Source organism: Panthera tigris, chromosome X, assembly GCF_018350195.1.
Source record: "Panthera tigris isolate Pti1 chromosome X, P.tigris_Pti1_mat1.1, whole genome shotgun sequence".
NCBI lineage: Eukaryota > Metazoa > Chordata > Mammalia > Carnivora > Felidae > Panthera > Panthera tigris.
Genome location: NC_056677.1, coordinates 96,222,331 through 96,238,807, shown reverse-complemented (window position 1 = coordinate 96,238,807; position 16,477 = coordinate 96,222,331). Strand labels below are relative to the sequence as shown.

The window sequence follows — 16,477 nt, the reverse complement described above, 5'->3', positions numbered from 1 at the left end:
CCCAGAGAATACAATTCTATTTCTTAAACGCCACTCTTTGCAATTTCAAGGTGATTTTGAATTTGTACTGCTTGATTGAGAGAAGTACCATTATGCATAGTTTTTCTACACGGTGCCCTTTTTCAATTTTGTAGTGTATTACACTTTTCACTGATCTTTTCTGTCTGCTTTTCTTATCAGTGTGCTTAACAAAATTTTATTCGAAGGCAGATGATCCTAGACACTCTGGGTTTGTTTTCTGTAACATAAGGTTAATTCATCAGCAGTGTTTACCTTCCATGGTGTAAGATTGGTTAGACATTTCTCAAATCTCATTATTTTTTTATTTTTATTTTTTTAATTAAAAAATTTTTTGTTTAATGTTTATTCATCTTTGAGAGACAGAGCATGAGTGGGGAAGGGGTACAGAGAGGGCACAGAATCCGAAGCAGGCTCCAGGCTCCACGCTGTCAGCACAGAGCCCGATGCGGGGCTCGAACTCACGAACCGTTAAATCATGACCTGAGCTGAAGCTGGATGCTCAACCGACTGAGCCACCCAGGTGCCCCTCAAATCTCATTATTTTTAAAGCTATTGGCTCTTGGGCAGAGTGGGAAAGAGTGAGACAGTGGATTTTAATTAAATGCTAAGTCCAAAACTGGAGATCTCTGTCTGAAATATCATCTAAACATATGATAGGTTTGTGTGAAATATTAGCCTTGTGAATCACTTAAACGCTTCAGAGTAAAATTGGTTGAACTGATGCAAGTTATTGCAACAATCCAAAACAGCCTTATCTGTTTCATTTCTGGTGCACTAAGTAGAACATTCTAAGGGCAAAACCACAATTATGTCTTTGTCAGGTGTGTGCTCTGCGTCATGATCAGTTTTCCTTGTATTCGTGAGAATGTCATGACTGTGGAGACGTGTGTCTTTTTCATTATAATGCATGTCTGCGTCTGTTGTCCTGTCTTTTTCCTTAATCTTTGGAAGCATTCTGTCCATCTATATCTGCGGGCCTTTATATGTCATATCTTGTCTGCTCATCCACATGGTCCCCGCTTTCATGTACTATGCTGTTTTGTTTCCTTTTATGAAAATATTTCAAACATACAGAAAAGTACAGAGACCAGTATAACGAGCCCTCATATGCCCACCACTTAGCTGTGATAGCTTAACATTTTGCCATCTTTTTTTTCAGATACCTATTAAAGTGTTAAATACAGGTGAAGCTTTTAGCCTCTCTCTCCTCGGGGAGGAGTTAAAATAGCCGAGGAACAGGGCTACCTTGTCCCTTGAACACAACTAGATAGTCTGTCCCTCCTCAATTGCATTTCTCCCCTTTTCTCTCCTGAGGTAACACTATCCCAAATTGGGGGATTATCATCCCCATGAATATTTTAATGCTTTTTCTGTATTCATATGTGTGTATGTGTATATCCATATATGAATCCACACACGTATTGTCATACATGCTTTTGAAATTTATAACATAATATTGTACTTCTTCAGTTTACATTTTTGTGTAATGGCATGCTTTTCGGTTTTACCTGCCCTAGTATCCCCCATTAGCAAAACAAAATAAAACAGGAGCTCCTCGGTGGTTCAGTTGATTAAGCATCCAACTCTTGATCTCAGCTCAGGTCTTGATCTCAAGGCTGTGAGGTCAAGCCCCACGTTGGCTCCACACTGGGCACGAAGCCTACTTAAAAATGAATGAATGAGTGAATAAATGAGTAAAACAGAACAAAACATCTACCTCCACCCTATATCGCCCCTGCAGCTACCACCTATTTTTTTTTGCTCCTTATTAAAGTGCAAGTCTGCAAGAGTTTCATGTACTCGTTTCCTCTCTTTCATTCTCTCTTGAACCCATGCTAATCAGCCATTTTCTCCACCGTTCCACGTAAACCACTCTTATCAAGGTGTCCGGGGACCTCCATGTTACCAAATCGTGTGGTAATTTCTCAGTTCCTCACTTCACCTCTCAGCAGTATCCTCTTTATTTTTCTATTTCGAAACAAGTTGAACAGAAAAGTATAGAATGGCAAGTGAACATTCCTCCCAAACTTCTATTCCCTCTCACCAATAATGGACATAAACAGACTTTGTACGTGTGTGTGTGTGTGTGAATTTCATAGGGGAACCAATGCCTCGCTTCAAATTGTATGTTTTTAATTGCATTTTTTACGTGCACACTGTATTTATATGACTATAATGTCTTACTGTTTTTATTGATTAATTGTGTGTGTGTGTGTGTGTGTGTGTGTGTGTGTGTGTGTGTAAGCTAAAATCATTAGCCCTTTGTTGTCTCTCATGTGTGCGTGGTGAATGTGTCTTTCCTAGTTCATCAAATGCCATTTGGCCTTGTGATATTTTTTAAAGCACAGAGTTCTAATTTTTTTGTATAATTACACTTAACGGCTTTTTTTCTTTTATGGTTCCTCGACTTGGGGTCCTGCTTACCTTCTCTACTGCATGATTGTAAGTAATTTCACTTGGATTCTCTTGGTACTGTTTCAGAGTTTCATTTTATCCCTTTGATCTATCTGGCATTTATTTAGGATGCCCTAATGTGATGTGCAGTAGGATAAACTTAGTTATTTTTCTAAATGGCTCCCCGATTGTTCCCTGCTTATTTCATCCTTTCTTTCGCCTTGCTTGCTCGTCATTACCATCGAGTAATTCCTGGACGAATTTGAGTTCCTTGCGAGTTCTTGAAAGAATTTATTTTGTGTTGGTTTTTTTTTTAAGTTCGTTATTATTATTGTTTTTTAGTAATCTCTACACCCAATGTGGGACTCGAGCTCACGGCCCCTTAGATCAAGGGCCGCATGCTCTTCTGACTGAGCCAACCAGGTGCCCCTGTTCATGTTTGTCATATTTTTCAAACCACTGCAGTGTGGTTCTCCCCACCTGTGTTCAAACTACTCTTGAAAAAAAAGGTAATCACTGACTTTATAGCTGTCGAATCAGTTAGCTGGTAGCTCACTCGTTCTGGGCAGAACTTGAAACCGTCGAATCCCCTCCAGCCACTATTCTTCGGAACCCGCCTCCTTCCTTAGCTTTAATCGCACATTTCTCTTAGTTTCCCTCCTACCTATTTTCCCTCTCTCTCTGCCAGCTTATCTTCCTTGGTTCCTTGCACAACAGTGTTTGGGGGATTACCCTTTCATGGCGAAGGCGCTTCTGAGGAATATTTCCCAATTTCATTACTCCAGCTCTTAACTGGCTGCATATCCTTGTATTTTCATTTCTACTTCCGATCTAAATCAAAGTTTAGACGCTTTCTGTCTCCAGTTGTCTGTTTGGTGCTATCTGGTGTGCCCTAGAGTACTTCGGTGTGTCTACACCAAACCATTGTTCTCCTTCCTTGCGGTATTTTTCCTTTTTTGCTCTACCCTGCCTCGCTTGATGTCATTACCATTTCCCCAGTTACTTAAATAGATTTTGTCTTTGCTGTCACCTTATCCCTTTAATATCTGTGAGTCCCGAGTCCTGGTTTTCCCTGGTGATCCCCATAGCTCTTCTCTGTGCTCTTAATTCATGCTTTGACTATGGGAGTGGTTTCTGAACTGGTCTAGTAGTTTCTGAACTAGTCTCTGGAAACTTGTAGTTTCTCTCTCTCTCTCTGATCTACCCCCACATTGCAAGTAGTGTTAACTTTTCTTTTAATGTTTATTTATTTCTTTTGAGAGAGAGAGCACAAATAGGGGGAGGGGAAAAGAGAGAGAGGGAGAGAGAGAATCCCAGGCAGGCTCCATACTCAGCACAGAGCCCAGTGCAGGGCTCGATCTCACGATCGTGAGATCATGACCTGAGCCGAAATCAAGAGTGAGATGCTTGACTGACTGAACCGCCCAGGCACCCCAGCAGTGTTAATTTTCTAATATATATATTTGGTCATACAGATTCCTTGATTGAAAACAGCTAGTGTTAGTTAAATCTTGCATAAATGGGTCACTGTTTACATTGTTTACTTCCTCTCCCTTCCTAAGTTCACTAACGCGAGACTGAAGAAATGGAAAAATTCGAAAGGACAAAGAACAGGAGTGGAAACATTGACAATCGTGTAGTTTAAACTAATCTTTTACCTGGTCAGAGGAAGTTACAACTTCAGAATCTCTCCCGACACGAACTTTTGGGAGAAACCAACATATTCTTCCCATAGAACTCCTCATATTTCCACACTCAGAGGCATCTGGTCTGCAGAAGGCAGGAATAAATCTTGAGATTGAAAATGTGGGCTGTTCTTTGAAAGTCTTTATAGTAAGTGGGTGGAGTTCCATGTCCCGACGACATCCACTACTCTGTGCCTTGGGAAACCAGAGGTTTATTATCTGGAGGCTTTGGATGGGAAAGCCCCAGACTCTGAGATATAGTGCAGCCGGTGGATTCATTGAAACCGTGGGATCGAGTGAAAGTTCTAATACCTCATTCTGGGGACCTATATGTTCCACTCTAGATGTAGTTGATGAAAAGGGACATGAATTATTTATTTTCACATTGCCAGATTCCTAAGAACAGTCTAGCTGTGGCTGTTTACCTCTTGGCACACCTTCTAAAACAACAGTTGTAGAGCCTAAAAAAAACAATTAAAATTTCTCAACAGCTCTGGGGCGCCTGGGTAGCTCAGGCAGTCGAGCGTCTGACTCTTGGTTTCCGCTCAGGCCATGCGTGATCCCAGGGTCGTGGGATTGAGCCCCACGTTGGACTCCGTGCAGGGCGTGAAACCTGCTTGAAATCCCCCCTCTCTCTCTCCCTCTGCCCCTCTTCCCCTGCTTGCACGGTCTCTTTCTAAACTAAAACGTAAAAAAGTTTCTCAACACCTCAAAATTCTCTCACCGCTTCAACATTTTTGGAAAAGGTAAGTCAAAGGTCAGTTGGTTTTGAGATGCTTAAAACTTTTTTTCATTGAGGCTACTCAGTTTCTTGTAATAACAGAAAATATGATTGTGTAAATAAATATAAATGCTATATTGCCATTTGATTTTTTTTTTTTTTAGAATTATGAAGACCCAAGAAATAGAAGGCAGGAAACAATGAAGAGAACCTTTTTCTCTAGCTTAATTATTTTAGGTCTTTACATAGCTTCATTACAAACAATTATATAAACAAACTAAATTGCATAGTCTACATTTTTATCTCCCCAGTGCAGTAAATTGATTTTATCAACAAGAAACCTTTAACTAAAATATACATTCCTGCTTCCCAATATATTTGAAATCAATAGAGCACGTGAAATATACTCTACATCTCCCATGCAAAGCATTCACATTTACTAGAAACAGTATATTAGACTTAGTTTGCTATAACCCCACCTGCTCTTTTTCCATTAAAAAACCACCACCGAAATAAAAATTCAGTCCAGATCAAGAAAACAACCCCCCTGTTACCTATTCTGTATTTTGAAGCTTTCAAAATCTTATTATACCTTTCTAGCTTTAATTCTGACCAACCACTTCTAAAATTGTGGGCCCTGCTTACGGGCTTTTGAGACTTCGTGTGCTCCTGGTAACGTGGGATGTAGGGCTGTGTATCTCCTTGGCAAATGTTGGCCTCCACTCTTCACCTCTAACTTCTCTGGTCTCCCCCAACTTCATGCAGGATCTCAGGTCTCCTTAGGGTTAATCGAACTTCCTGTGTACCTGGTTGTTATTCTAATGATTTCACCAGAAATGTAGTCGATACTGTCTAATGAGCCACTCTGGAATTTTGAAGATAATTTAACAATTGCAGATTCAATTCCTTTAACGCTCTTCATTTTCTTAATTTTCATAAGCTAGAATATGGACGTCAGGAACATGGACGTACATTTTTGTCTTTCGGTCACAAAATGTGTCACGTATTACATAGATAGAATAATTTGAAAATTTTAGTATTGATTTTTATAGTAAATATTGACTTCTTTTCCTCCTGAACAGGTCATTATCCCAGTTTTAGAGATGATGGATCATCTTCATAGAGGGGAATCAGTTGCTGCAATACTCCGTAACCGGTATATTTATGGAAGCAATTTGCTTATAAGTTATATAATGTCTCTTCTGCCTGTGTTTATACCTGAAGTTGGTACTTAATGAATATGTGTTGAATGCCTGGATTAATAGACACTATTTGCTGCGTGAGTGAACAAAAGAATGAACAAAGGAATGAGAGATGGAATGAAGAACATGTCAGTGACCATGGGTTCTGAGCTGACAAAAAAATAGAGAATAAAATTGGAAATCATAATTAGTGTGAGTTGTGACCCCCTGACATTCAGTAAATGGAGCCATTGACTTGAAGTTTTTGTTCTAAGCATATCAGTGAATACATACGGGTATCCATTGCTTGACAATAGATGTCTCAACCAAGTAGTTTTTAAAATAGCACTGCCCTGTGATTGTACATTTCTGTTATTCAAAAATCCAGTTAAAGCTTTTTTCAGGCTGTAATGAGAAATTCAGAACTTTCTCTGACAACTTGTGATTTTAAAGTCATGGTTTAAAGAAACGTAGCCTTTGCTTTGTAGGTGTGAAAGAGTATCCCTTGTTCCCAATAGTTGAATTGTATGGTTTGGGTGAATCGTTGGAAGTAATATGCTGGAGTTGTGTACATCATGGCTCAAACGCTTATTAGTCGTCTAGACTTGTGCAAATTTCTTAATTGCACACGTACCTTAACTTTCTCATCTATGAATTGGGGATAATAATATTGGTTGTTTTAAGGATTACATGGGTGTTTATGGGGTATGTAGAGAGAGAGAGAGCTTGGCAAATAATGCATGGTATGTTGGTGCTATTCTTGAAACGTGAATGTGGGATTTTAACTATTTGGAAATATAATATTGTGTTTCTGAATTCTGATATGCTTTAAAATAGGTGCATCTTAGAAGAGCATGAAAAGACAGAAAAGTTCGAAGTAAGAAGGGGATGTATATAAAGTCAGTTATTCGACAGATACAATACTAGGGATTTTACATAATAATCCTGTTAGGGAAATAATATATGAAGGGTGCCTGTTGATTGAAATGTGTACTGTCGTGTGGGCAAGGTGCCGTAAGGTAGACTTCTTCAGAGACACAGAAAGCAAGTAAGTCATAGCAGGAATAATGTGTGGCCATGTTGAGGGAAAAGAGAGAAGAAAAGAATAACCGGGGGGAGGGGGTGAATTCCTAACAGTGCATTGAGTCTGTGGGGTCCAAGCACCGCTGAGTAGGAGGGTCTATAACACACATTTGGAAGAGGAAATAGTGGAAGGGCTGACTTCCAAAGGTCAAGTCCATAACGGAGGTAGTTATAGCATACTTGAATTTGTTTCCATTACTTTTTATGGAGCTATAATTAAATGCAGTAAAATATGCAAGCACGTAAGTACACATCTCGATCGTTTTTTACGCATGCACACATCCAGGTTACCACAGCTCAGAGCAAGATATAAAACAATTCCACCCCGCCAGAGAATTACCTTGTTCCCCTTTCTAGTCTTTCTGTCGCCTCCACTCCTTCTGAAGAGAACGATTATGCTGACTAATGTGGTAGCGTTGCTTGTTCTTGAACTTCATGTAAATGGAGTGAGACACACTGTTGAATTCTTTAGTGTATGGCTTCTTTAGTTTTTTTGAAATTTTGAAATAATGTTTTTGAAATTTATCGTGATCCCTGCAGGTATCAGTAGTTATTTCTATTTTACTGCTGTGTGGCATTCCTTTTTTTTTTTTTTTTAACTATACCACAATTTGTTTATCCATTTTCTTTTCTTTCTTTCTTTCTTTCTTTCTTTTTAAAGACGGTCTTTATTTTTTAATTTTTTTATTACATTTATTTATTTTTGAGAGACATAGTGAGATAAAGTGAGAGTGGGGAAGCAGCCGAGAGGGAGGGAGACCCAGAATCTGAAGCAGGCTCCAGGCTCTGAGCTGTCAGCACAGAGTCCGACGCGGGGCTCGAACTCACAGACCGCGAGATCATGAACTGAGCCAAAGTCGGACGCTTAACCGACTGAGCCACCCAGGCGCCCCATTGTTTTTTATTTACTTTTAACTAGGCTCCACACCTAACATGGGGCTTGAACTCACGATCCTGAGATCAAGAGTCGCATGCTCTACTGACTGAGCCAGCCAGGCACGCCTAGGTACCCTTTTTAATTTTAGCCATTCTCTTGAGTATGTAGTGGCTTCTCATTATGGATTTCACTTTGCATTTTCCTCATGTGTAATGATGCGAGTATATTTTCATATGCATATTAGCTATTTGTCTATCTTTTAGAAGTATCTGTTCGAATCCTTTGCCCATTTTAAAATTTGGCTTGTTGTTTTCTTTTTGCATTTGAGGAGTTTTTAAGTTTATTCTGAATATTTAGATATATTGCATCATAAATATTTTCTTCCAGTCTGTGGCTTGCCGTCCCATTTTTGTGGCTTTTGATGAGCAGAATTTTTTTTTATTTCGATGAAGTTCAATTGATCCTTTTTTTCTTTTATACTCATGCTTTTTGCATCTTAGCCAGGAAACCCTTGCCCTCCCAAATTTGAGGCTTTCTTCCTGAAATGTTATGGTTTTAGCCCTCACATTATAAGTTCATTCTTGACCAGAAACCAAAGAATCTGAATAGTTAATAAGAACACTTTATAAAAGAAAAGTCTCTGTAGTTTTTTTTTTTATTAAAAAAATTTTTTTTAACGTTTATTTATTTTTAAGAGACAGAGAGACAGAGCACAAGCAAGGGAGGGGCAGAAAGAGACGGAGACACAGAATCCGAAGCAGGCTCCGGGCTCTGAGCTGTCGGCACAGAGCCCGACGCGGGTCTCAAAGCCACAAACCTTGAGATCATGACCTGAGCCGAAGTCAACCGCTTAACCGACTGAGCCACCCAGGCACCCTGAGTCTTTTTGTAGTTTTAATTCTAAGTTAATACCTTTGTACATGACGAGGTAACTGAATTGGAACCTGAGCCATACTTGACAAGGCATAAGGAACTAGTTGTGTGACCGCCTAGTTTATAACACAGCGACTTTTGATTTCCTGCTGTTCTAATCTTTCTTATTATAAATAAGACTTCTTTGAAAGAAACCGATAATTCTCTGATACTTAATAAAATGATTCAGAGCATAGAAAATGATGGAAAACTGCCCCATTCATTTTATGATGCTGCAGAATTCAGGTATCAAAATCTGAGAAAAAGGTTGCTTGTTTGTGTACACAAATTATAGATCAATTATGGATTCGAAATAAAATATAACCCAAACACATTTAGGAATGTATGCAAAAAATTAACCCTCTGTGACTGAGAATGTTTCATCCCAGAGTGTTAATTGTTTAGTACTATGAAAGTCATATGATGCATCCTGTTGATAGATCTCCTTAAAAGAAAAAATGGTGAAGGTGTTTGAAAAAATTCAGCACCCGTTTCAAGAATAAAAATGTGAGGGACGCCTGGCTGGCTTAGTCGGTAGAGCATGCGACTCTTGGGGTTGTGAGTTTGGGTCCCATGTTGGGTATAGAGATTACAAAAAAAAAAAAACATTTATTTTTTTTATTTTTTTTAAAAGTTTATTTATTTTGAGAGAGAGAGAGAGTGAGAGAGAATGAGCAGGGGAGGAGCAGAGAGAGGGGGAGACACAGAATCCGAAGCAGGCTCCAGGCTCTTGAACTGTCAGCACAGAGCCCGACGCAGGGCTCAGACTCACAAATGTGAGATCATGACCTGACTCGAAACTACGGATGCTTAACCCACTGAGCCACCCAGGTGCCTCTTAAAAAATACATTTAAAAAAATGTGATGGAAGCTTGCTCTCTTAACAAGAAAAAGAATTCTCTCTCTAAAACCAACAGCACAGCATCATACTTAATGTCAAATGTGGGAGTAGTTCCATAGGCAGAAACAAAACAAAGATACCTACAACCATCATTACTTAATATATATTTATAAGTTCTGGCCAATGTCAGTAAAGTAGCATAGGTAATGGAAAGGAAGAGCCAAGAAAAAAAAGTGATCAAGTTTTAGAAGATAGGCTTATGTACCTATGAAAGGTAAGACTTAAAAACAACTTCTTAGTTGATAGAACTCTAATGAGTGCTAAAAAGTAGTGGGATATAAGGTAAAAATGAAGAACGAGTACCTTTTGGGGGCGCCTCGGTGGCTCAGTCGGTTAAGCGTCCGACTTCGGCTCAGGTTGTGATCTCACGGTCCGTGAGTTCAAGCCCCGCGTCGGGCTCTGTGCTGACGGCTCAGAGCCTGGAGCCTGTTTCAGATTCTGTGTCTCCCTCTCTCTCTGCTCCTCCCCCACTCATGCTCTGTCTCTCTCTTCTCAAAAATAGATAAACGTTAAAAAAAAATTTTAAATAAATGAAGAAACAGTACCTTTTGGGGCGCCTGGGTGGCTCAGTCAGTTAAGCATCTGACTCGATCTCAGCTTAGGTCTTACTTAATCTCAGGGTCACGAATTCAAACTCCACAATTGGGCATGAAGCCTACTTAAAACAAAACAAAACAAAACAAAACAAAAACCTGAACTCTTCCCAAATTATTATATAAATTTAACAGGAATGTAAGGTAATTATTCAAATAAGATAATGAATGTATTAAATGTATCCCCATTGCTTAACACAATGTCTGGCATATAGTAATTGCCAATCAAAAAAAAAAATCTAACAATTTCTTCTGTGTGTAATTCAACAAACACGTGCTCTGTGATCACTAAGTACTAAACACTCTCCTGTGGTGAAATATGATGAAAAGTGATGAATCTTTTGTTCTCATTGAGCTTATATTTTGGTGAATGTAGGGGTAGGGTCGGATAGAAAAATATATATTGCAGAAAAGTGCTATGCAAAATTAACAAAGCATGTAGAAAGAAAAAGAATTAAGGGTGGGGGCGCCAATACAAAAGGACATTAACCTCTTACCAGTCTTAGATGCTTTTAGTCTTGCAGTGTACCGTTCATCGTACGTTTTACCCTATCTGAAGTTTCAGTCCCGCGACTCATGAGGTATTGGGAAAGATCGGCCACACGTGGCTTACTTCGCTGCGAACGGCATTTCTATCTGAGCGTCATCCTCACAACACATTATGGTCATGTCTGAGAGGGCACACGGCGCTAAGAGTCACCCCTTTGGTGTTGTGTTGGTGGTAGTTTTTGATGGGGTTCCTAGCCCTAATAAGGATCTCTGCAACGATGTGCAAGGCTGACGGTGTTCCGGTTTTCTAAAAGTACTGTGATAAATCAACCACGGTGTAAAATAATTGTCTGGTACTTGCAATACAGGAAACAGAGTGCTGGACTCTACATAATAAGGTTGCCATCCCTTTAACAAGTATCATGTACCACTCACCGGGCCAGGTGTTAGCGCTAGAGCCGTGAATGCTAACACGTGGTTCCCTGCCGGTCAGGTGACTATTGTAGTAGCCGGTATAAGACACGAGGAGCATCTGAAACAAAGGTGAGGTCAGGAGGGAACTCCATCTTTGCAGACGGAGTTGTGAAATATTGAAGGGTAAATTTGACAGTGTTTGCTGTTCAACTAGATTCTTCACATTCTAGTCAAAGTGATCTTTGCTAATTGCGCCTGGGTGGCTCAGTCGGTTAATTAGGTGTAATTTCAGTTCAGGTCATGATCTCGTGGTTCGCGAGATCGAGCCCCGCCTCGGGCTCCATGGCCATCAGCGCGGAGCCTGCTTGGGATTCTGTCTCTCCCTCTGTCTCTCTGCCCCATCCCGACTCGTGCGCGTGCACATGGGCGCATGCTCTCTCTCTCAAAATAAATAAATAAACTTTAAAAAAATGAAATATGGGCCCTAGGTGGCTCAGTCGGTTAAGTGTCTGACTTCGGCTCAGGTCATGATCTCACGGTTCGTGGGTTCAAGCCCCTCATTGGGCCCTGCGCTGACAGCTCAGAGCCTGGAGCCTGCTTCGGGGTCTGTGTCTCCCTCTCTCTCTGCGCCTCCCCTGCTCATGCTTTTAGTCTTGCAATCTCTCTCTCTCTCTCTCTCTCTCTCTGTCTCAAAAATAAACATTAAAAAAAATGTTTTTAATGACATAAAATTGCTCATCTGATAATGTCACCCAGATTGCCTTTTCCTGTCTCTTACTATTGAAATCTCACCTGTTCTTCAAGACCTCGATCAAATTCCATGCCCTACCTAAAGCCTTTCTCGATTGATCCAAGCAGATCAGTGGGGTCTCTTTTGCCTCTGAACGGTTTTACCCGGGCAATGAATTTTATCACATATGGTCCTGCATTAAAGTAATTTCAGCATGTCTTTGCTTATACCATCATTAAGGGCGTCCTTTGAGCGAGTGACTAACTATATCTACTGTGTGTTTATATCATATATAATACAGAATATTGTGCATAATAGGCATGCATTAAATATTTGAGAACGTACAACGTTTGTCAACAGTTATTTGTTGCTGATGATTTTATTTGGTTAAATTGGGTAGTTTTGCTTCCCACAGTCAAGCCCTACTTATAGTTAAGTAATTGAATATTAAGTGACAATCATTAAAATCGTAAAATAGGCTCATGAAATTCAGTACAGATTCTAGGAAAAAGCTCACACTTTTTTTTTTTAACCGACATAATATATAGTTATTTCTTTTAAAAAAAATTTTTTTTAACGTTTATTTATTTTTGAGACAGAGAGAGACAGAGCATGAACAGGGGAGAGGCAGAGAGAGAGGGAGACACAGAATCCGAAATGGGCTCCAGGCTCTGAGCTGTCAGCACAGAGCCCAACACGGGGCTGGAACTCACGGACCGCGAGATCGTGATCTGAGCCAAAGTCGGACGCTTAACCGACGGAGCCACCCAGGCGCCCCTATAGTTATTTCTTAATAGTGTATGATGTTAAGGGAACACAGGGTTTGATTCAGTTCATTAGATATTTAAGAATATTGATCCTTTACTATTTGTCAAGCACTGTCCTCCTCTGTAAAATTTAAGGATTGGAAGATACCATCGTTCCTTTTAGTTTTAAAAGTCTGGAATTATATCATTATATTATTAAGCCTAAGCACATAGTAGGTGATAAATAAACAGCTGTTTGATTACATTCAAGGATGACCAGTCTTTGAAGATAAGCCCTTTTATTACTGTTTTCGTAATTTGGCTTTATAAACTTTCAGAAAGATATGTTTTTCTGTGCCTTTTAAGGATTGAAAACTTATGAGGATCTAGTTTTTCCTTTGCTGAAGTAAGTGAGGCTATGATTATAATAAACTGAAATCTTAGGCTAGGAAGATGCCTATAAAGATTATACGATGAGAGGACAATGTGTGAATTTCTGAGGCCAGTTACATTTTATCTAATGGACTTTTATTTTGGCTCAGCTATTCAATAGGTTTTGGTTACCCATTATTATGTCATAATATATTGCCATGGGCACATGTGCAGTTTAACAGCATACTTGTTCCTCTCGCTGAAGAGTTGTGTGCCTTCATACAAAGGACACGAATGTATTAGTGATGTTGCGTGTCTAATCTATCTAGAGGAGTTTTCCAAGCCATAGAAACTATTTCTTTTCCCGGGAGAGGAATTACTTCCCTTACTCCTCTTCTTTAATTCTGTACATATTCTACACATTCTTTCTGGGCAGGCTCATCTACAGCCATTACCTGAATCTCTAACTATGTGTTAAGGTCTGAAGACCTTAACATTTGTATCTTAAGTCTAAATTTTTTTCGTGAGTCCCAGCCTAAAAAGTTCTTTATTCCCTTCTCCACCATTTTGTTTTGACTCTACAAGCAATACGTGTTTACTATAGAGCACTTAAAAATAGAAAATTATATATACACAGTGGAGATAATCACTTAAGGTAATCTCTGTTAGCTCCTTGGTGGATTTTTACTCTAGTCCTATGATGCTTTTTCATTTTTAAAAAATTTTTAAACATTATTCTTTTTTTAATGTTTATTTATTTTTGAGAGAGAGAGAGAGGAGAGGGCAGAAAGAGAGAGAGAATCCCAAGCAGTCTCTGTGCTGTCAGCACAGAGCCCGATGTGGGGCTCGAACCCACGATCCGTGAGATCACGACCTGAGCAGAAACCAAGAGTCAGACACTTAATCTACTGAGCCAGCCAGGCGCCCTGGTGTTTTTAAAAATGTAACCGAGTTTGTAATTATTGAATGGGATCTGGTTTCAGAGTTGTGGTTAAGAGCAGAGGCTTTGAAGTCGGCCCAATGTAAGTTAAGATCAAGCTCTGCTCCTTTGCAGCTGTGTGAACTTGGGAAGGTTTCTTAACCTCTCTCGGTCTGTCTTCTCATCCATAAAATAAAATAGTATCACGGCGTGGGGTTTCTCTGAGGATAAAATAAAATGTTTTGAAGATAGGTCTTGGCACATGGTACATAAGTTCTCAGTAAATGGAAGCACTCATTGTTTTCTATACTGTATATATCATGTCTGTATCCTGCTAATTTCCTTAGTTGTCTCAGGAGCATTTTCACATGCCAATAAAAACTTGTTAGAGACGCAATAGCTATAAAGTATAAACTCTTCCATGGGACAAATGATTTCTTAATATGAACTATTTAGTTCACATTTGCACCCACTTTGGGGGTATTAATATAGTATCATCTTTTCTCGTCTCGCTTTAATATTTATCTTTTTTCCGTCTGTTTCATGAAGTTGTTTTATACTGTGTCAAATCTGTTTACTCCCTCCAACGTACGTTTTGGTTGTTACTCTGGTTGAGTTTCCTTGCAGTTGGCCAATATAATTTACACTTTCCTCATGTGATCTTGTTACCGTATTTGACTTCCTCTTCCTGGTTTATTGAGACCATGTTTTCTTCTCTTGAATATGTCAGAGGCTTTTGACATTGTTTTCTGGCTCCTATGTGAAAGCATTTGCAGAGTTCTGCTCTTTCCCTGAGTGTTTATGATGACAAATCTTTTCCTCGTTTTTCGATACATTTTCATTGGCCCCGTGCTAGCTGTTTTTCTGTTTGTTTATTCTCAAAGGAAGAAAGATTCCCGGAATGGCTTTTGTACTGGCTGTTCCCTTTGTCTGGAACATCCTTCCCCGTGGTCTTTGTGTGGCTGGCTCTTCTTTTCACATCCCCACTTAAATGTTCTTCCCTTTGAGAGATTCTCTTTGACTACCCAATCTGAAATAGCCACCTGTTTAGTGTGACATCACCTCAGTTTAAATCTCTGCATTTTCCTTCTTTCTGTGTTTATTATTTATCACTTTTACATATTACTTAATAAAAATTTGCTGAGTGATTGGATTAACTGTTGTCCCTCTCTCTGTGCTCTTGGGTGCTAATCCAACCCCTTTCTCAGACTTCTACCCATGAGTCAGTACTGATAGAAATGAGCAATTGGAAAAAAATAAATGAGGGAGAAGACACAAATCTTCCTTACAGAATTCCAAATTTTATATATGTGTATGTGTGTGTGTAAGTGGGTTTATATGTATGCATTTTCCCCATCGAAGAAAAAGAACTTCATCTCCCTCCTGCCTTGAGTTTGGACTTCCTGACTCACTTTCGAGGAAGAGAGTGTGGAACGGAAAAAAAAATACCTTTACAGTGAAGAAATCTGGCAAATACTACCTGTGGTCGTCAGAATCATGGCCCCTCAAAGATGGCCACAGCCTAATCCCCAGACCCTCTGGCTGATAACTGCGCATGGCAAAAAGGACTTTGCAGACATGACGGGGTTGAGATGGGCCCAATGTCATCACAAGGGTCTAACGGGGGCACAAGAGGAGTCAGAGGCAGAAGAAGGAGATACGAAGATGGAGACAAGCTAGAGCCACACTCTTGGAAGATGGAGGGAGGTCCACAAAGCCACAAAGTGCAGGTGGCTTCTAGTGCGAGTGGAGGAGGGGCAGAGAGAGAGGAAGGGAGAGAGAACCCCAAGCGGGCTCCACACAGACTGTGAGATCAGGGCCTGAGTCACGATCTGAACAGAAATGAAGAGTTGGACGCTTAACCGAATGAGCCACCCGGGCGCCTCCTGTTCCTTATTTCTATGGTAGTGGTAGCGACGATCAAAGTCCCAATAAATAGTATTAATAGTTCCATTGGCAATAGTCATTATAATAGCTAATACTTAAATAGCATTTGCCTTGTGCCAGATTCAAGCCCTATATATTAATTTATCTTGTTTTCATAATAATCCCTATCATTATTCTCATTCGACAAACAAGAAATTGAGGCACAGAGGGTTTATGTTAAGGTGCCTGAGTCACACACTAATGCGCCTGGATGCGGGGTTCAGACCCAGGAAGTTCAGCCCCAGAGTCTGTGCCTTTAACCTTCTGCCTGTCTGTCTCCTTCCTTGGATTGTGAGCTCCCTGAGTGTTGGCAGGAGGGGGGTGGGGGTGGGGTTGACTATCCTGTGTCACCTGCCCTAAATGTGTTTCCATTAACTGGTTCACTAATTCCTGACAAACTAATACATGGTAGGTAGTTGATGGTTAACCAGTTCCATGATGATCTTTTAAGAGAGGGCAGCAGATGAATAAAAAGGAATAGCTCTAAGTTTTGTGCAGGCCTTCTTATCTGCT

The 16,477-nt window shown here is 40.0% G+C and overlaps 1 protein-coding gene across 3 annotated transcripts in view; it reads left to right on the top strand.

Moving 5' to 3' along the window:
* The window catches only part of KLHL13 (kelch like family member 13), a 199,812-nt gene that overhangs the window by 72,861 nt on the left and 110,474 nt on the right, over positions 1 to 16,477 (top strand). Inside the window, exon 2 of one of the 3 annotated variants that reach the window (XM_042974024.1) lies at positions 5,917 to 5,977. In XM_042974024.1, the coding sequence (XP_042829958.1) occupies positions 5,925 to 5,977 (53 nt within the window). In that variant the 5' untranslated portion in view covers positions 5,917 to 5,924. Of the gene's footprint in view, positions 1 to 5,903; positions 5,978 to 16,477 lie in introns of those variants that run through there. The other 2 variants (XM_042974023.1, XM_042974025.1) reach the window with 2 other exon arrangements.